General features: G+C 39.7%; 3 protein-coding genes and 1 long non-coding RNA gene across 7 annotated transcripts in view; 2 read left to right on the top strand and 2 right to left on the bottom strand.

Annotated features, from left to right (window-relative positions):
- The window catches only part of ppil4 (peptidylprolyl isomerase (cyclophilin)-like 4), an 892903-nt gene that overhangs the window by 279431 nt on the left and 591966 nt on the right, over positions 1 to 21506 (top strand). The window lies entirely within an intron of this gene.
- akap7 (A-kinase anchoring protein 7) overlaps positions 1 to 21506 on the bottom strand; it is a gene marked incomplete at its 3' end in the record, with an annotated part of 498825 nt that overhangs the window by 221919 nt on the left and 255400 nt on the right.
- The window catches only part of rars2 (arginyl-tRNA synthetase 2, mitochondrial), a gene marked incomplete at its 5' end in the record, with an annotated part of 29634 nt that overhangs the window by 7572 nt on the left and 556 nt on the right, over positions 1 to 21506 (top strand). The window contains 12 exon segments of the mRNA NM_200617.1: positions 210 to 293; positions 3025 to 3101; positions 3578 to 3796; positions 5908 to 6014; positions 9790 to 9885; positions 9982 to 10042; positions 10132 to 10208; positions 14612 to 14736; positions 15593 to 15660; positions 16372 to 16481; positions 19283 to 19375; positions 20117 to 20191. Coding sequence (NP_956911.1) covers positions 210 to 293; positions 3025 to 3101; positions 3578 to 3796; positions 5908 to 6014; positions 9790 to 9885; positions 9982 to 10042; positions 10132 to 10208; positions 14612 to 14736; positions 15593 to 15660; positions 16372 to 16481; positions 19283 to 19375; positions 20117 to 20191 — 1192 coding nt within the window.
- On the bottom strand, positions 11470 to 13471 carry LOC147839008 (uncharacterized). The gene is made up of 3 exons (XR_015518151.1): positions 12445 to 13471; positions 11727 to 12397; positions 11470 to 11683 (listed from the first exon to the last, which is right to left on the bottom strand). It is a non-coding gene; the product is annotated as an uncharacterized LOC147839008 (long non-coding RNA).

Below are 21506 nucleotides of genomic sequence, written 5' to 3'. Positions count from 1 at the left end.
GGTTAAAATCCTTAATAAGAATTAATATTGGGTAGTTATTACTGCTTTACTATTGATGCTGGTAAAGCAATCTGTCGGTGTAAATGGAAAAACCCCATGATGTTTATTTTGCCACTGATGTTTTTCTCCTCGATGAACAGAAGTGTTAATAGATCAGTCATTTAGAGATTGCATGTTTTACTTTTTGATTTGACTTTTTGTTGTTGTAGGAAATTTCATTGCCAACCTAAAGAAGGCTTTGGGAAACGAGGTGATCCGAGTCAATTATCTGGGCGACTGGGGAATGCAGTTCGGTGAGTTTCCCACAGTTACGATTAAAGTCCTCATGAACTGCAAGTTGCAGAGACTTTCATTTCAGTATGTTATTGTACATTCTCAAATCAGAAAAAGTTAGGACAGTGTGAAAGACACAAATAAAAAAAGAAAGTAGTGATTTCTAAATTTACATAGACTTTTATTTCATTGCAGACAATACATCAAACATTATTTAATGTGTTCCTCATGATTTGTATTGTGTTTTTGTTTTCAAAATAAACATGTATATACCAATTTTGGCTATTGGAAAACATTTTTTAAAAAGTTGTAACAGTAAAGCTTTTACCACTTTGTAATGTTGCCATTCCTGTTCACAACACTTAACATATGTTTAGGGACTGAAGACACCAAGTGATGAAGTGTTTCAGGTGTAATTTTGGGTGGGCAACAGTACGGGGTCTTTGTTGTTGCATTTTCGGTTGGTGACAGGTCGGGACTGCAGGCAGGACAGTCTAGTACCTGTATCCTCTTGCTCTGCAGCAGGACTTTGTAATGTGTGCATGTGGTTTTGCATTGTCTTGTTGATATGTGCATGGGTGTCCCTGGAGGAGAAGGCAGCAGATTGCGCTCTAAAATCTGTGTGCTTTTCAGCATTAATGCTACATCACAGAAGTGCAAGTAACCAAGCCAAGAGCACTGACTCAACCCCATACCATGACAGCCCCTGGCTTTTGGACTTGTTGCTGGTAACAGTCCAGATAATCCTTTTATTCTTTGATCCGGAGCACATGGTGTACGTTTCTCCCAAAAAATACCTGAAATACTGATTCATCTAACCACAGTACACGTTTCCACTGTGTGATGGTCCATCTAAGATGCCACTAAGCCCAGAGAAGTTGATGGGTCTTCTGGACACTGTTAACATAGGGCTTCCTTTTGGCACAGTGCAGTTTTCATTGGCATTTGTGGATGGAACAGCACATTGTGGTACTTGACAAAGGTTTGATGCAGTAGTCCCATGAATTGATATCGCTTCTAGACAGCACCGCCTGAGGGATTGGTTGATCACGGTAGTTTAGGCCTGCGATCTTGTCCTTTACGCACTGAAATTTCTCGACTCCTTGAATCTTTTAATGATGTTCTGCTCTGTTGAAGACTAAATATTCACATGTCTTCCTCTCTTTCTCTGAGGATCATTGTTTTTAAACATTTCTGTAAAATTTCTCATGTATTTCTCGGCAAACTGGAGATCCTCAGCCCATCTTTGGTCCTAAAGGACTAGAGTATTCTTGGATGCTGCTTTTGTACCAAATCATAATTACAATCACCTGTTGCAAATCACAAACTCCGGGAGTTTTTCAGGTGTGGCCGATACATCAAAGCTGTTTGTGTGCAGCAAACATGGTTGTCGGGAGAGCAGTAGGAGAATTAGAGAATGGCAGATGTTGTCTTTTATCAGGAGTTTGTTCACATTTAGACACATCGCCGAGCTGCTGTGTTTGCCTAAATACTCCAGATGACCAGCAGGGCTAATGGTTAAAATAGACAGGGCAAGAGACCTGCTGCACTGAGTCTGCATTCAGACCCGGGGATTGAGGGAGAAGTCCTCATTTGTAGTGCTTATATAAACTGGATTATCTTTATGATGATATAAATTGTGGTTTTGTGAATATGAAATTACGAATAACAAATGTAGCAGGGCATTAAATCACTGTTAATTTGCATTTTAACTTTCTAAACTATAAAATTATGGTCTACTCACGGTAGACCTGAACCCAGGCCCGAATTGGCTAATCGGGATTACCGGGAGAATTCCAGCAGTTGCACTTTTTTTTATTTATTTGTTCATTTGACTATAGCCTGACTCGTTTTATTCATTATTTTGCCGCAGTGCGGCTCTTTTTATTTATTTTCTCGCAGCCCCGTGGCGTGAGCAGAATGCAGCCCGCAAGTTAACGATGATGTAACACCCCATTCCACCCCAAACAGCGGCCCCTTAGTGAATATGAATTAATATTAATGTATATTACACCTGCTCAATGAAAATCAGATGATTCACTACATTAATAAATCTGATATAACTTTATCAGAAATCTAAATCGTTGCACTACGGAGCCGCAGATCCGAGTTCGAACCTCATCAGAAAGTAATCTTTTTTTCATTTTCAGTGTTAAGACATATAATACTGTTTGGGTTACTAATGTAGGGGTAAATTTTTTATATCTATAAAGAATGAATGTTTTCATATTTATGAAAAACATTGAAGTTCTAAAGCAGCTGTGTCCTTGAAAAAGACGTGTTAGTGTCATTTGAAACTGAATTGGAAATAACGCTATTTTAATATAGTCAGTCGTCGACTGAGGTGGACCGGTCTAAGGCTTGAAACTCCAGAGCTGAAAAGGAGTCCCACTCCGGCCCTGCCTGAACCGAAAATGGGAGGTTTCAAAACAACTTTTTCAAAGATTTTTCTAATGAAAGGGAGATTTTAGATTTTTACTGTTCAATAGGATGTTATCCAGGTTGCTCTTTTTCAAGAGGCGTTCTACAGGCGTTTCTCTAAACCGCTGCAGGTCAGGTTTTCCGCCACAGAATGAACAATTCTGAAAAGGATTGTATTTGTATTTGTAATGTGGTTGTAATTTTCGCTAGTTATCATTTTATTTCGGATCGTTTTTCAGTGACTGTTTTTAGTTTTAGCAGTAGTTTTCATTTACTGAAATAACCTTGCAGTGATCACCATCTGTTTTGTGTGTGTGTGTGTGTGCGCAGGTCTGTTGGGCTCAGGGTTTGAACGATTCGGCTCTCAGGAGAAGCTAAGGACGCAACCACTAGAGCATCTGTTTGAGGTATGCGTGCACGCAATTTTGTGTTTGCGTGCGTGTGTACGTGTAAGTCCATGTATGCATATTTGTGTGTATGCGTGCATGTGTGTGTGTGTGTTAGGGATGCAATGGTACAGGTTCATTCTCATGGTTTGGTTTGTGTTACAGTTGAAGCCTCATGGATTTCAGTACGGCTCAGTAAATGAGATGTTCAGTAAAATACTGCTCAAATCTGCTTGTAGATTTCTTAGAGACTCTTGCAGACTCATGTAGACTCCTCGAAGATTGACTGCAGAACAACCAAATCATTATCAATAAAGAATTCAGCTTGTAACAAGTCTCCTGGCCTACGTTCAGAAATTTCCTACAGTTTTGGTGCCGTGACCCGGAAGTGATTGAAATCATTAAATGTACTACGTATTGAACTCTGGAGGTTGTAATGAACAGTTTAATATTATATTGAGTATTGTGTCATCCTCTGTGTGTGTGTTGATGAGCAGTCATCTGTTGGTGGATGCTGTGTGTATCTGTATGGCTCAGCTGTGTGTGTCCGCCCGCAGGTGTATGTGCAGGTGAACCGCGAGGCGGAGAGCGATGCCAGTGTGCGTTCGGCTGCTGCTCATTTCTTTAGGCGTCTTGAGCAGAGCGAGGAGCAGGCGCTGGAGCTGTGGAGACACTTCAGGGAGATCACCATCCATGAGTACAAGCGCATCTATCAGGTGACCATCCACTGCTTAACTACTCCGTATATGTGCATGTGTGTGTGTGAGTCTGTGCAAGTGTTTTTGTATGTGTGTTTGTATCTGTATGTATCTGTATTGGGCAGTGAAACTGAAACGCCTGGTTTTAGACCACAATAATTCATTAGTATGATGTAGGGCCTCATTTTGCAGCCAATACAGCAGCATCAGTTGGTCTTAGGAATGACCTGCACTGTGGCCAGAGGGGTTTTGAGCCATCCTTCTTCAGAATAGTGTTCATGTCTGGTGAAGGAAAAAAAAACGCTTACTGACTCGCTCCTCCAAAACACCCCTCAATAATGACTCTATAATGTTTAGCTCTGGTGTCTGTGCAGGCCATGGGAGATGTTCAACTTCGCTTTCATGTTCATCGAACCACTCTGTCATCAGTCATGCTGTGTGTATTGCTGCATTACCATCCTGATACACGGCACTGCCTTCAGAATACAATGTTTGACCCTTTGGGTCACATGGTCCTTCAGAATGGTTGGGTAGTCCTTAGCGGTGATGTGCCCATCCAGCACAAGTATTGGGCCTGTATTGATATTGCAACCATTACTGAATCACCCCCATGGTTCACTCTGGGCATCAGCAGTCTGGGTGGTACGCTTCTTTGGGGCTTCTCCACACCGTAACACCCCATTCACACGGAGCGTCAGCGTCAACGCTTTCCATTCACTTTGAATGGGTGATGTCAGGCGTTGCCGAGCTGCATTGTGGATCCGTCAGCGCCGCTTCAGAGGCGTTGCTTGCTGCAGAAGTTAGGTCTAGCTCAACTTTTCAAGCACTGACGGAAGCGTCAGGCAATCAGATCGCTGTATGCAAATACACCAGCTAGACAGTGGCCTATTGCTGACTGAATTTCATTGGCTGACGCTGCTATGATGATCGCTTCAGCCCCAACTTCAGACACGCCTTCAGTCAAGCGTTGACGCTGAAGCCACATGTGAATGGGGTGTAACTCTCCGAGATGTGAAAAAGACATTAAAGGTGGGCTCATCAGAGAACAATACATGTTTCACATTCTCCACCGCCCAAGATTTCATTGCTGGCAGCGTTGAAACCGGCATTTAGCATTTGGCAGGAGTGACCAAAGGTTTGGCTCTAGCAGCCGGGCATATATATGTGCATTTAATGAAGACTGGCCACCAGGCTGGTCAAATTTAGCCATGAATCCTCCAACGCTAAACTGGCCAATGTTTCAGTTTCATTGCCCAATCCCTGTATACGTGTGTGATTCTGTGCGTGTGTATTTGTGTCTATCTGTGTGTGTCTTTTTGATGTTTGAGTCTGTGTGAGTTTGTGCATCTGCGTGTTGGTTTGTTTGTGTGTCTTTAATTCTATGCATCTGTGTGTGAGTCTCTGAATGTGTGTGCGTGTGTGCATTTGTGTGTGATTTTGTGCATGCATGCATGTGTGTGTGTGTGTGTTAATGTGTGTGTTTGTGTATCTACAGTTGAAGTCTGTATTATTCGCCCCCTTTTAATTTCTTTTTCTTTTGTAAATATTTCCCAAATGATGTTTAATGGAGCGAGGAAATTTTCACAGTATGTCTGATAATACTTTTTCTTCTGGAGAAAGTCTTATTTGTTTTATTTCGGCTAGAATAAAAGCAGTTCTTAGTTTTTTAAAAGCCATTTTAAGGTCAATATTATTAGCCCCTTTAAGCTATATTTTTTCCCGGTAGTCTACAAAACAAACCATCGTTATACAATAACTTGCCTAATTACCCTAACCTGCCTAGTTAACCTAATTAACCTAGTTAAGCCTTTAAATGTCACTTTAAGCTGTATAGAAGTTTCTTTAAGAATATCTAGTCTAATATTATTTACTGTCATCATGGCAAAGATAAAAAAAATCAGTTATTAGAAATGAGTTATTAAAGCTATTATGATTAGAAATGTGTTAAAGAAATCTGCTCTCCGTTAAACAGAAATTGAGGAAAAAATAAACAGGGGGGGCGAATAATTCTCACTTCAACTGTATTTATGTGACTGTGTGTGATTCTGTGCTTTCTGTCCGTCCATGTGTGTCTTTGTGTGCGGTTGTGCCTAGTGTATGCTGTGTGTCTGATGTTCGTGTTTTCTCAGCGTTTAGGAGTGGAGTTTGATCATTACTCTGGAGAATCTTTTCATCGAGCTGAAACACAGACTGTGCTGGACGAGCTGAGGAGCAGACGCCTGCTGAAGACCTCACAGTAAGTCTGCATCTCTAGCTCAAAGCAGCACTATATTCAGCCCTGAATTAAAGGGTCCCGTTTTGCTTTTTTAACCCCGCTGTTGACTTACAGGTCAAAAAAGACCCGGGCAGAATTTTATAAGCAAAGAAAAACCCTAAACCTATGGAATAAAATCGCTGTCATAAATATTTCGAGCGTAAATAAAATTCACGCATCTGTAATTATAAACTATTATACCCTTGCATCTGACTAATCAGTTCATGTGTGTCTGACCAATCAGAGCAAAGCAGGTTGTCGGAAATGAGGAGTTTAGACAGTACAAAGCAATCGTCCATGATAGGGATGCACAATATATCGGAGCCCATATCGTTATCGGCCGATAAATGCTATTTTTAAGATGATCGTTATCGATCCGATGTCTAAATTAGGCCGATATCTTTAAGCTGATAAATTACGTATTGTTGCCGGGCACGCGTGGGCGGAACATGTTCAGACTTGTTCATGGATCTCTCCTCACACTGATTATTCCTAAGTCCGTGCTTTTTTCACGTGGTATTGCTGTGCGTCAATAACTCAGTAAGTAACCATTATCCTTATCATTGTAGATACAGTATGTTTGATTGAGTTCCATTGTGTATTTTGCTTCAAATCGCCTCAGGAAAAAATATTACATATGAAAGCCTTTCCTGCTCTGTCTCTTTGTTGTGTTAGAGATAGCATGACATGAGATGACATATTTGTACACATGTACATTACTGTAACCCAGGGGTCTCAAACTCGCGGGCCATTTGCGGCCCTCAGTGCAATATTTTGTGGCCCGCGCCGACCGCTGTACACTGACAGAATCAGCGGAGCGGGGAGCGCTGATTCTATCCGTACACATCGGTCACTGGCATTCCCCGCCCGCCGTGTAAACAACGTCACCACGCACCCCGCCCCTTTGTTAGACGCTGTGACGGGCGGGAAGTGTTAGGAGGGAACTCGCGCCGGCCAGAACCAAGGTAAGCTGTTCCCGCCCCTGCCTGCCACTTAGCTACCTATCTGCAGCCTGCCACCTACCTAGCTACAGCCTGCATCTTATATATATTATAGGTAGATACAGACTGGTACAGACTGATGTGACTGGAGTGGGGTGGGGGTGTTTTATTTATACATATATATGCCTTTTTTTTAGGTGAGGCAATGGAAGTTTTGAGTGAGTTCCCCCACTTTTTTCCCTAGGACTTCAATAAGTCAAAGTACAGGTCTAGACTTAATGATGATCATCTTCAAGCCATACTGAGGGTCTCAACTGCTTCCGCTCTAAAGCAAAATGTGGTTCAGATTTGTGAGAAGAAGCGCTGTCAAGTCTCTGGCAGCAAGGAGTAGGCAAAAGATGCCATGTTCAGAAGAACTGTTCATAATCTTCACTCAATGTTCTATTAATGTTCAGGACACTTCATGTTCAGAAGAAATAATTAATAATGACATTTGAGGACTTTTTTTTGTGAAATCCCTTATGCGGCCCAGCCTCACCCAGACTTTGCCTCCTGCGGCCCCCAGGTAAATTGAGTTTGACACCCCTGCTGTAACCCGTTTTATTCAAGAACATTTGAGCTGGTTTTAGTCCTTAGCTCTTTAATTTTCATCTTATTTAAAATATATTTAACTTGCTTGTTAATTAAATCCCATTTTGTTATTTAACCTTTTAAATTTTATGCAACAGTCAATTTGCATGTTAGTTTGCTATGAAGAAAATGAAATGATGTATTTTTTGCATACTGATTTGTGTGAAATCGTGAATTATAGGTTATATATGATTGAATGTATAATTTTGAAATCATAGGCTATTCAGTTCAAAAGAGCAGAGTTTCCGCTTTTATGAAGTTTGCTGTATAAAAATATAACATTTTGAAATATTTATAATTATCGGCCTATAAATATCAGCTATCGGCCTGAAGTCTGAAGAATTATCGGTTATCGGTATTGGCCAAAAAATCCATATCGGTGCATCCCTAGTCCATGACTTATCTGGGTGACGTGAAAGTGAATGTGTTTTTGACCTTGCTTGCATGTGAAGCTGATGTTGGAGTTTTCCAAAACAAAATAAGAAACCTTTTAAAAAGCATAATAGGGGCGCCTGTATAAATGAAGCATTCTCACTCATTTAGATGTTTTGACAACACAAACGTCTAAAACTTGCTGTGCTGCATTTTTATCAGTCCTACTAAAAGAACCAGACCAGGTTTCTGAACACCATAGATATATACACTAGATTTCGCATAGGGACCCTGAGCATGCGTCAATAGCGCCGCCATATTTGTACAGTGCTCCCAGGACAAATGTCATTCAGCCGCACTAGTCAAGACAGTGTTATTACGTGAAGATGCTGGACTTTAGCGCTGTCTACGGGTGTAGTAACGAGCAAACAAAGAACACAAAGCACAAAGGCAGAACATTTCATAGGAAAGATTTAGTTTTTTTACGTTTTTGGATGTTCTGAACTTTTGTGCTAATCACGTTATTGATGATAATCAGTCACTTACTGCATTCACCATAAGACAAAGAAGCTCCAACTCGCACTAAACACTCGGCTTATGCTAGTTTTGTTGAATTAAATCAGCAAACAATGCAAAATAAATATGACAACAAGATGCTGCGCTGCCAGAAACTTCTATTATTGTCGGCTAGTGAAAGAGTCGTTTATAACGGAGATTCAATCACAAACGAATCGCTCTCTCTGTCAGTATGAGAAGTGAAAGCAGTAGAGGAGGTGTGTTTCAAGACACGGATAAGATCAAATTAAACAGAGAGGGTGAATAGTACATTTCCAGACACACAAACACAAGCTTTTTGTCAGGAATGACCGTGCGATCACTGATCCATCAATGCAGAAAAGTGACATGAAATGTCAGCTTGGTCCCGCATTCATTACAAAGGAGCGCTACCCTGTTCCAAAATGGCGGCTCTATTGACGCTTTCCTTCCAATAGACAACAACAGGGTAGGCGACATCTAATGTCTGAACACCATAAAGAATCTCTGCGTAGTTCATAAACTTTTGAATATTTTTAAAAAACTTTATTTACTCAAGCTGTTAATGAATATCAAAATCACATTTAGTTTTATTAGTGCTATTACAAAAATGGGTTACACTTTAGCTGAAGGGGTGTTCATAGAACTGTCATATTATTTTTATGCATGTTTATAATAGCTGACATTAAGTGTCATTCGCTCGGTTATGAGTTTGAGATATCGTTGACATCGCAACCTTGACATAAACAAATAAATCATAACCAGTTTGTGTTCATCATGACAACCTGACATTACCAAGACAACATAACTGATCAGAAATCTGTCACGCGTATTTAATATTTTAGGAATATTGAATATATTATTTAATATAATGTCATCCGCTTTTGCCTTCAGAACTGCCTTAATCCTTCGTGGCAGAGATTCAACAAGCTACTGGAAATATTCCTCAGAGATTTTGCTCTATATTGACATGATAGCATCACACAGTTGCTGCAGATTTGTCGGCTGCACATCCATGATGCCAATCTCCCGCTCCACCACATCCCAAAGGTGCTCTATTGGATTGAGCTCTGGTGACTGTGGAGGCCATTTGAGTACAGTGAACTCATTGTCATGTTCAAGAAACCAGTCTGAGATGATTCACGCTTTATTACATGGAGCATTATCCTGCTGGAAGTAGCCATCAGAAGACACTGTGGTTATAAAGGGGTGGACATGGTCAGCAACAATACTGTGTTTGTGTGATTGATTGTGTGTATCTGCTGTATGTTGCTGCGCAGGAAGGGAACGGGTGTGGTGGATCTGTCTGATAAGGGCGACATGTCCAATTATGCCACACTGGTCCGCAGTGATGGGACATCCCTGTACATCACCAGGTGTGTGTGAGCTCTCAGACACACACACACACACACACACACACACACTCTCACACAGAGGGCCATGACAGATGTCCTTTCTCTTGGGTTTTTCAGAGACGTGGCAGCGGCGCTGGACAGGAAGCAGAGGTTTAGCTTTGATGAGATGATCTACGTGGTAAGGATGATGATAGTTCAGCGTGTTCTGTGTTCAATCCCATGATTCCTGCTCTGTGTGCATCTGCTCAATCCTTTTTCCTCTTTAAGACAGATAAGAGTCAGACTATGCACTTCCAGCAGCTCTTCAGAATCTTACAGGCCATGGGGCACCAGTGGGCCGGCAGGTATATGCTTGCTTGCGCGCACACACACACACACACACACACACACACACACACACACACACACACACACACACACACACACACAGCGATCTGCACTAGATTTCAACACAAGAAAGCGTTCTAGGCTAGTTTGAACACTGGATGGCGCTCTAGGCTAGTTTTTAACAGCAGACTGCGCTCTGGTCTAGTTTTTAAAACTAGATGGCGTCCTAGGCTAGTTTTTAACAGCAGATGGCGCTCTAGGCTAGTTTTTAACAGCAGATGGCGCTCTAGGCTAGTTTTTAACAGCAGATGGCGCTCTAGGCTAGTTTTTAACAGCAGATGGCGCTCTAGGCTAGTTTTTAACAGCAGATGACGCTCTAGGCTAGTTTTTAACAGCAGATGGCGCTCTAGGCTAGTTTTTAACAGCAGATGGCACTCTAGGCTAGTTTTTAACAGTAGATGGCGCTCTAGGCTAGTTTTTAACAGACTGTTCTGGTCTAGTTTTTAACAGTAGATGGCGCTCTAGGCTAGTTTTTAACAGCAGATGTTGCTTTAGGCTAGATTTTAACAGCAGACAGCACTCTAGGCTAGTTTTTAACAGCAGACTGTGCTCTAGGCTAGTTTTTAACAGCAAGCGGGGCTCTAGGCTAGTTTTTTTAACAACAGATGGCGCTCTAAGCTAGTTTTTAACAGCAGACGGCGCTCTAGTCTAGTTTTTAACAGTAGACGGCGCTCTAGGCTAGTTTTTAACAGCAGATGGCGCTGTAGGCTAGTTTTTAACAGCAAGCGGGGCTCTAAGCTAGTTTTTAACAGCAGACGGCGCTCTAGTCTAGTTTTTAACAGTAGACGGCGCTCTAGGCTAGTTTTTAACAGCAGATGGCGCTGTAGGCTAGTTTTTAACAGCAGATGGCGCTCTAGGCTAGTTTTTAACAGACTATGCTCTAGGCTAGTTTTTAACAGACTATGCTCTAGGCTAGTTTTTAACAGACTATGCTCTAGGTTAGTTTTTAACAGCAGATGGCGCTCTAGGCTGGTTTTTAACAGACTATGCTCTAGGCTAGTTTTTAGCAGACTATGCTCTAGGCTAGTTTTTAACAGCAGATGGCGCTCTAGGCTAGTTTTTAACAGACTATGCTCTAGGCTAGTTTTTAGCAGACTATGCTCTAGGCTAGTTTTTAACAGTAGATGGCGCTCTAGGCTGGTTTTTAACAGCATGCGGTGCTCTAGGCTAGATTTTAACAACACATGGCGCTCTAGGCTATATTTTATAGAGCTCTAGGCTAGTTTTTAACAGCAGGCGGTGCTCTAGGCTAGATTTAAACAACACATGGCGCTCTAGGCTATATTTTATTCTGCTCTAGGCTAGTTTTTAACAGCAGGTGCCACTCTTGGCTAGTTTTTAGGGTGTTTTAGGCTAGTGTATACTCAAATGCTCATGAGCAATAGTGCTTGTGTGTTTAGATGAGATGTAATAATGAGATTCATGTAAATGGCTAACTATTGACACTCTTACAATTCGCTTAGGCCTTTCCCAACTAATGATTATTTCTGGTTCAAGTCTTATTTTTAAGGAGTTGAATGCAAGCAGAGTACAGATGTTTGTAAAGCATACAGCGCTGTTAAAAACTTTGCTCACAATTGATTCAAAAGCGAATACTGATGCATTTTTAATCAATTTATTGAATGATTTTAAGTCTCAATCTAGCTTTAAGATTTAAAGTCATTAAAGGTTTAAAGTATGCAGATCTCAAACTCTGGCATGCATCTTTATTTTTTTGTTGTTGTAAATTTCAGGCTGTGTGGCTTTTCCAAAGTCTTTTTATGTGTACAGTTCGTCTCTTATTGTTGTCTGCTATCTCATCAGTCAGGCAGATATGCTGACAGTGTTCAAGTTAAACCATTTTGTCCACTTCTTCCGTCTGTGATCGCCTTGACAAAAAACACAGATGTTATGTCTAAAGCATGTGGTGTTCTTGCTAGGTTGAAGGAAGCCTAGATTAAGTTCATCTGGTTGGGATTTGATCTTTTTTCATTCATTCGAGCTTTATTATTATCCTAAGAGTGTAGCGTGGCATTCATGAAAGACTTGCAAACAGAGGCAGCAGGTTCATTCAAGACGGACACACACCTTTACCAAACACACCTTCAAACCCAGTGACTGGAACAGTACTTATTCTCTCGCTCGACACACCTGCTAACTAAACACCCTCAGGTGTTGTGTGTGTGCGTGTGCATGAAATGAAGGATATGAAACGCTCTGCTGTTGTGTTGTACACGATGCTGAGAGAATACAACAGGGCTTGCGAAATTACTGAATTCCTGGTAGCCCTTGAGCAGGCACTCTTTAGTTTTTGGTATATAAATATCGAATATAAATTAAATTCACCTTTATTTCTTTGTAGGTTGTGTCAAAGCAGCTTCACATAGAAGATTATAGTTTTTAGAAACCGTGTCAGTCCGGTTTTCAGTGTTTAAGTTCAGTTTAGCTCAGTTCAGTGTGGTTTAATATTCACTGCTGAGAGTCCAAACACTGAAGAGCAAATCCATCGATGTGCAGCTCCAAAGATCCCGAACCATGCAAGCCAGTGGCGACAGTGGCAAGAAAAAAACTTCACCAATTGGCGAAAGTGAAGAATTAAAAAACCTCGAGAGAAACCAAGCTCAGTTGGGCACGACCATTTCTCCACTAGCCAAATGTCTTGTGCAGAGCTGCAGTCTAGGCGCCGGAGGCTGGAGAATGCTGGATCTCAGCGAAGACTCTTCTGTCCCTGGAGCGTCACAGGAATCAGTCTCATGCTCTCCACTCCTCCATGACCACCACAGCAGCTGCTCAGGATATGGCCTGGTCCAGGATTATGGAAACCTTGGGATCATTTCGTCGCTGATCTTGGATCGCATCAGTGGCGCTGCATAGTCCCTGGGGGCCTCGGGATGAGTATCCCCAGGTGCAAATAGAGAATATAGAGAATAATTAGCATAGCTGCTGTTCATAGCGTATATAAACAAGATGCGTTGAGCACATTCATGCGTCAGATCGTTAAGTGATGCACTGAGTGAAATCTAGTTTTGAACTGCGAGAGTGTGTCTGAGCCTCGGACATTATCAGGAAGGCTATTCTAGAGGTTAGGAGCCATAACTGAGAAGGCTCGACCTCCTTTAGTGGACTTTGCTATTCTAGGTACTACCAGAAGCCCTGAGTTTTGAGATCTTTTTTTGTTATACTTTGTTTTATTTAACATTTTTTTATGTAAGGTATTTAAGAAAAACAGCACAATACCCATAAAAACAAGAAGAAAAAATACAAAATAATTGAAATTAGCCCCCCACCCCCTTTGAGAAAAAAAGGCAAAAAAAAGGAGGAGGGATTGTATCAGTTACTAAATATATATATATATATATATATATATATATATATATATATATATATATATATATATATATATATATATACATATATACATGACATTTGTAGCATAAACATAAACATACATATATATATGTATGACACTGACTTTGTAAAAACGTGAATTCTGTCATCTTTATATATATATATATATATATATATATATATATATATATATATATATATATATATATATTTAAATATATTTATTTATATATATATATATATATATATATATTTATTTATTTATATATATATATATATATATATATATATATATATATATATATATATATATATATATATATATATATATATATATATAAAAAGATGACAGAATTCACGTTTTTACAAAGTCAGTGTCATGAATATATGAGTTAAACATGAAAGTTAACAGAGGTAGACTGCTAGATTCCCAGGAGTCCCCATGTGGTTTCAGCTTCTTTTCTGGGAAGTTTCAAGACGTAGTTGTTCCATTTGAATGACATAGAGCAGCTCATTCAGCCATCTCTTAAAACAGGGAGCCTTTGGAGATTTCCAATTAAGTAAGCCAACCATCATGACAACCATCAGGGCTTGCTGTTGGGCTGATGGAAAGGCGTCCATTACATTTGAGTATCCAAAAATAGCCAAATTGTAGTCAGGTTGGATGGTGGTTCCATCAGCACTGGAGAACAACTCAAAAATGCTGGACCAAAACTAAATAGCAAAGTCCCCTCTGCCCCACCACATCTTGAGTTTTGAGATCTTAAAGAGGGTTGGTTAGATTAACAGGAGCTGGATTATTTAGAGCTTTATATGTAAGAAGTGATCTTTTATTGCTACTAAATTTAAATTTGACTAAATATAAGTAACCCAAATAAAAAATACATTATCTATTAAATAAAAACAGAAATAATCGTTTACTAAATAAATAAAGAGATAATGACTTGTTATAGGCTATATATTCATAACCAAAATTGTATTGTTTAACTTTTTATAACCCTATAAAATATGAAATCCAACATGTGTGTTTCAGTTGTCATCATGTGGCGTTCGGCCTGGTGCAGGGCATGAGCACTCGACGTGGGGAGGTGCTGTTCCTGGAGGACGTGCTGGAGGAGGCGCAGAGCCGGATGATCCATAACATGAGGCAGTCCCGCAGTGAGGATCAGTTTATTACCTCCACATGAACAAACATACACACAGGCTGTATCGAAATCACCCCTATACCCCTAAACACTATTAAGAGGGAACAGCCTTTTCTAGTGATGCCTGAAATAGTGTTGTCACGATATTGGAATTCAGTACCAATCGATACTGTGATTAAAAAAAAAAAGTCCATTAAAATGACTGTGATTGGCTGTGAAAGTCACCGAACTCACCGATGTTTACAGAGTACAACCACAGATACAGGAACACTGGAGCATTTCAAAGTCACGCAGATCAGCTAGTTTGTCTATAAGCGGACATACAAGCGATCTGCTGATGAATCAAGGCTTTCAAACGCTCCAGTGTCCCTGTATCTGCGGTTACACTCAGTAAACAGCGTTGAGTTCGGTGAACTGATGACCTTCACGGCCAATCACGGTCATTTCTGTTGAGCATCTGAACACAAGAGCCAATCAGTGGTGTTTAAGAACGTGCTCAACAGCGCTCAAATGTTAGCGACTTTGCAAAAGAAAAAATGTAAACAATGATGGCATCGATGAAAAGAGGGAAGCGTTTAAACTCGATTTAATACCAAATATAAAATAACACACAATATAGTATTAGAAATGTACATTATGATTATAATATTATAATAATTTATAAATTTTTGTTGAACTTTGTTTCATATTTAGGAGTCATCATCATCATCATCATCATCATCATCATACTGATCTTTTTCTATATTCCGATGACACACACACACTTTATCAGACAGAAAGTAATGGATGAACCGAGTATCAGTGTGTGTTTTACCATGTTCACTCGTGGTGTTTGGCTGTAATCGAGGATCTTTTTGTCTGTTGTGTAGCTTCTAAAGAGCTGGAGGATCCGGAACTGACCGCAGAGAGAATCGGGATCAGTGCTTTAATCGTACAGGTACACACACTCACACACACACACACACACACACACAGACAGACACACACACACACACACACAGACAGACACACACACACACACACACACACACACACACACACACAAACACACACAAACACACACTAGTTTTTAGTGGTTTATTAGAATGCAATAATGTGTTTTTCACTGTAAAGTCACACTGATTATGTTGCCTCACTCTACCCCTAAACCTAGCCCTGCTCTTACAGGAACCACATTCTGAATGTGCAGCAGCAGTGTTTAGTGTATTTTGTTTTGAATTATGAGAATAAAAGGACACTTGTCCTTATAAACCTGTCAATATACAAATGTGTCCTCGTAAAACACCAAAACCAGTACATACACTCACACTCGTACACACGCACTCTCATACACTCTTTCATACATACATATACAGACACACACGCTCTCAAACAAACACACTTTAACATACATATACGTACATGCTTTCTCACACACTTTCACACATCCTTAAACACACACACAAATACACACACACACAAACATTCCTCAGGGCGGTGCCTCCGTAAATATAAGGCTGACTGTCTTCGTTCCTCTTGTGTTTTTACTGTGATCTGTCGTCATGCTTAACTGTGTGTTCATTTTTGTACACATTTAGCTAGGAGTGTGTGTGTGTGTGTGTGTGTGTGTGTGTGTTATAACACTCTCAGCCTTGTGTGTGTTTGTCAGGACTTCAAAGGGCCGCTGATTTCTGACTACAGGTTTGAATGGGACAAAGTCCTGCAGGCTCAAGGAGACACGGGTGTGTTTCTGCAGTACACACATGCTCGCCTCTGCAGGTACACACACATACACACACACACACACACCTCTGAAGGTACACACACACACACACTCACACAATCGCCTCTGCATGTACTCACACACACATACACACACACCTCTGCAGGTACACACACGCACAACCTCACACACGTACACCTCTGCAGGTACACATTCACACTTGCACACCCACACACACCCACACAAACACTCTGCATGTACTCATGCACACACACACACACACACACACACCTCTGCAGGTACATAGAAAACACACAGACGCACAAATATTTACACACGCACACAATCGCCTCTGCATGTACTCATGCACACATGCAAATATTTACACACACACACACACACACACACACACACACACACACACACACACACAAACTCTCGCCTCTGCAGGTACATGGACAGACACACATACCTTTGCAGGTATACAGAAAACAAACACATACAAATATTTACACACACACGCACACACACACACAAACACACACGCGCACAGAATCGCCTTTGCATGTACTCATGCACACATGCACATATATTTACACACACATGCACACGCACACACACACACACACACGCACGCAAACTCTCATCTCTGCAGGTACACACACAGTTCTTTTACCTCTACTGCTATACACACACGCACACTCACACAAACTATCACCTCTGCAGGCACACACACACAGTTCTGGGCTCTGATTTATGAGATTTGCAAAGGAAATGTGATTAAAGTAAGCGAACAACAGGATAAATGTTTACTCTTTATGAGTGATCATGGCTCATATGAGCATTTAAAGCGATTAAGCCAATATTGAAGTTAATTATGTTTACTCAGAGTTGATTACAGCGGCACACTCTCACATCAAGTCTGTTGCATTTAGAGATCACAACGTCTGCATGGGAAGTGCTGTATATATATATATATATATATATATATATATATATATATACATATATATTAGGGATGCAACAATACAGTTAGCCCACGGTTCAATACATACCTCGGTTTCTTTTTACACGGTTTTCGGTTTGGTTTTCATGGCTTGACACGTGTGTTTTTTTATTCTATAGGCAATAGGAACAGTGAGAGGTTAAGGAGAAAACAATAAAAACGATTTATTGCAATACTCATTTACTGTTTTACTTCAAAGCCAAGAAAAGTACAGTAGTTCCTAGTGTATAGTATAAAAAATGAACACTGAAATCTCACAGCTGCTGGTAGCCCATGAACAAACTGGGGAACACATAAAATCCTACACTTTGAAAATAAACACACATGTGAAGCTAATAAAGATAAATTGGCCATTTCAAATCAACATATTTGTACTTCAGTAAACTTAAATAAAGCATCTTAATTATCTCAGTGCTGAAAAAATGTGAGACTGTAGTCTGTAACGCGGATTGAGTGCTTTTATAAGATGACAAGAGCCCACATCTCCAATCACCCAAAACGGCTGCAAATCTTCAGCAGTGAACACCCGCACTGCCTTTGCTATTTTATGTGTCTCTCGGAACCAGTTGGGTTTGTTTGCTTGAAGGATTCAGCGAGGGATTGTTGCAGTTTGGAGGACTTTATCACCTTCTCTGCTATCTGCCTTCAGACAGTGATATTGCTGGGTGATGCGCTGCAGATGTGCAGTGGTGGTTATACATGTAAATCAATGCTTGCACACGGTTATTTTTTGTTTACCGTTTTTTCTTTTATTGGCATTATACTAACCGGAAAAACTGAAATGTCCTCACACCGCAGATTAGAAAGACGCCGACGCATTCTTGTACTGTTGCCTGACTTCACCGCCGCTCGCCATGTTAAAGTGTGGAATGATGGTCAAGCGCTCTCTAACTTTAGAGCACAGTGATTGGATATTTACTCGTGGGGAGGAGTTTCCTCATCTCAGCTCATGGGCTTACAGGCACACACAGTCAATTCGGGGAGATATAAAACGCACATGAATTATTTAAACGCAAAACCGAGAAAACCGCGATTCACAAGCGCGTATTGAACCGTGGAGTTCATGACGAACGGTTCAATATTATATTGAGAACCGTGGCATCCCTAATATATATATATATATATATATATATATATATATATTATTACTGTATAATGTCTCGGCTGTGTATTTAAAACATGGCGGTTCCTTTGTTTTCATTCTCCTTCTTCTGCAAGTGACATATCTCTGTAAACCAATAGCGTTCAGCTGCACGTCTAGCTCCGCCCTTTTTTCGTGCTTGGTACCCTTTGCAAAGAGTGACCAAAAAAGTGATATGGTACAGTTCACTTTTAGGTACCCTTTGAAAGTGGAAACGGCCACAAAAGTGTAACGAACCAAACCATACCGTGAAAATGGGTCATGATTGGTGTTTACTGGCGTTTGCATGACATCCACCAATAGCAAACCACAACAATCCTATTACCTTCTCTTGCTTAATGGTGCCATAGAACACATTGAGACAATGTTAAACTGTAGTGGTTTAATTCATCAAGAAGGAGCGAGTGGGATATCTTTAAGCCACCAGATTAACCCAGTTTGAAATTAAGTGTTGTGGATTAATAACTGGCTTAATTATAATTACACTTGACAAAATGAACCATGCGCTGATAGCCTAATGTGCATCCACGTAAAGCACAGAAGAGTTCACGGCGACCTGAGATTGATTGTTGAACCTTCCACTCTCTCTGGTCAACACACTTTACTCTCCACCTTCAGTGTCCTGTCAGATAAAAGGTGAAACCCTCCTAAAAACATAATTAAATATGATAAAAATTCAATCATCTTTGTGTGTGTGTGTGTGTTGTCAGTTTATTGCGGCAGCAGGACTGCGAGATCTCCTGCTCAGACTTCTCTCCTCTAACAGACAGCAGGAGTGTGTCTCTCCTCCAGCACCTGCTCAGGTGAGCTTCATTATATCTTATATAATTATCTTATATTATATCAGTATTGATTATACCGAGAGCTTTAGGGCACATCCCTTCTGTCACTCATGTAAAGGTGAACAGGACAGAAGCTGTCACGCCACACATCTGCTAAAGGCTCGGCTCTGTCTCATTGATAATAGTTTAATTGTGTGTCGACCTCATTACAGTGTCAAATCACTTCAGTCATTCATTTTCTTTTCGGCTTAGTCCTTTTATTAATCTGAGGTCACCACAGTGGAATGAACCGCCAACTTTTCCAGCATATGTTTTGTGCAGCGGATACCCTTCGAGCTGCAACCCATCACTGGAAAACACACACTCATTCACACTCATACACTAGTCAATTAAGCCTACCCAATTCACTTAAAGCGCATGTGTTTGGACTGTGGGGGAAACAGGAGCACCCGGAGGAAACCCACGCCAACACAGGGAGAACATGCCAACTCCACACAGAAATGCCAACTCAAACCAGTGACCTTCTTGCTGTGAGGTGATTGTGCTACCCACTGCGCCACTGTGCTGCCCATATCACTTCATCTTTTTTTTAATTTTAGAAATAGGCTCATTTTACAGCTCCCCTGGAGTTAAACACTTGAGGTTTTCCATTTTTTTAATCCATTCAGCCGATCTACAGATCTGATTGGAGCACTTTTAGCTTAGCTTAGCATAGATCATTGAATGGGATTAGACCATTAGCATCTGTCTGCTTGTCTGCAGGTATGATGAAGTGCTGCTTCAGTGTGCAACTGACCTGCAGCCCAAACACCTGGTCAACTTCCTCATGACTCTAAGGTAAACATGCACGCACGCACGCACTCACAAGTTTCTCAACATATTCAGCTTAAAGTCAAGCCAAGTCATCTACTTCTATAGCTCTTTTACAATGTAGATTGTAGCAACTCCATTTAAAAATGAACAAAATGGTCACTTCCTGATAAGCTGGAGCAAATATGAGTCGGAGAAATGTAGTTTAGTGTGTTTGGAGAAGCCACTGTGGTGTTTTTGTTCTCTAATAAATGAGTTGCTCTTGAAATGCTTGAAATCTGGGGTCCGTTCTTCGTACGTGGATTACCCAATTAGCTGGATTTGGATGTTGTCAGTTTGACACGATCCAGGATTGTTTTGTTCTTCAAAATCCATCTGAAACTTGTCATAGGAACAGTTCTGGTAGCTCAAACCTGCTTTGGAGCAGGTTCATTTAATAAAAACAGGATTAGATTGGGTCAGTTCAAGCAAAGATAATACTGAAAATATGTACCGAATGCTGATAATTTCTTACAGTAGTTATATACAATTGGAAAAATAGTAAAAAAAAAAAATATATATATGTATGTATGTATGTATAATTTTTTACTCTCTATATATTTATATATATATTTATATCTATATATATATCTATATATCTATATATCTATATATATATATATATATATATATATATATATATATATATATATATATGCGCATATATATATATATATATATATATATATATATATATATATATATATATATATATATATATATATATATAAATAAATAAATGCATATAAATAAATAAACGTGTGTGTGTATATATTTTTATATATATATATATATATATATGTGTGTGTGTGTGTGTGTATACACACACACATACATATATATATATATATATATATATATATATATATATATATATATATGTGTGTGTGTGTGTGTGTGTGTGTGTGTATACACACACACATACATACATATACATATATATATATATATACACACACATACATATATATAATTTTTTACTATATATATATATATATATTACTATATATATATATATATATATATATATATATATATACATACATATATATATATATATATATATATATATATATATATATATATATATATATATATATATATGCATATATATATATATATATATATATATATATATATATATATATATATTTCAGTTGCAACCCTGTCTAAACACACCTGTCTGTAATTATCAAGGCCTAATTAACAAACTTCAACTGTTTAAAACACAGCTGCTAGAGTGCTTTCTAGAACTAAGAAGTATGATCATATTAATTAGTTTCTGTCATCAGTGCATTGGGTC

This window comes from Danio rerio, chromosome 20, assembly GCF_052040795.2.
Source record: "Danio rerio strain M-AB ecotype USA chromosome 20, GRCz13ab, whole genome shotgun sequence".
Taxonomy (NCBI): domain Eukaryota; kingdom Metazoa; phylum Chordata; class Actinopteri; order Cypriniformes; family Danionidae; genus Danio; species Danio rerio.
The sequence above is the reverse complement of the archived record's forward strand: the minus strand, read 5'-3'. Positions and strand labels throughout refer to the sequence as shown.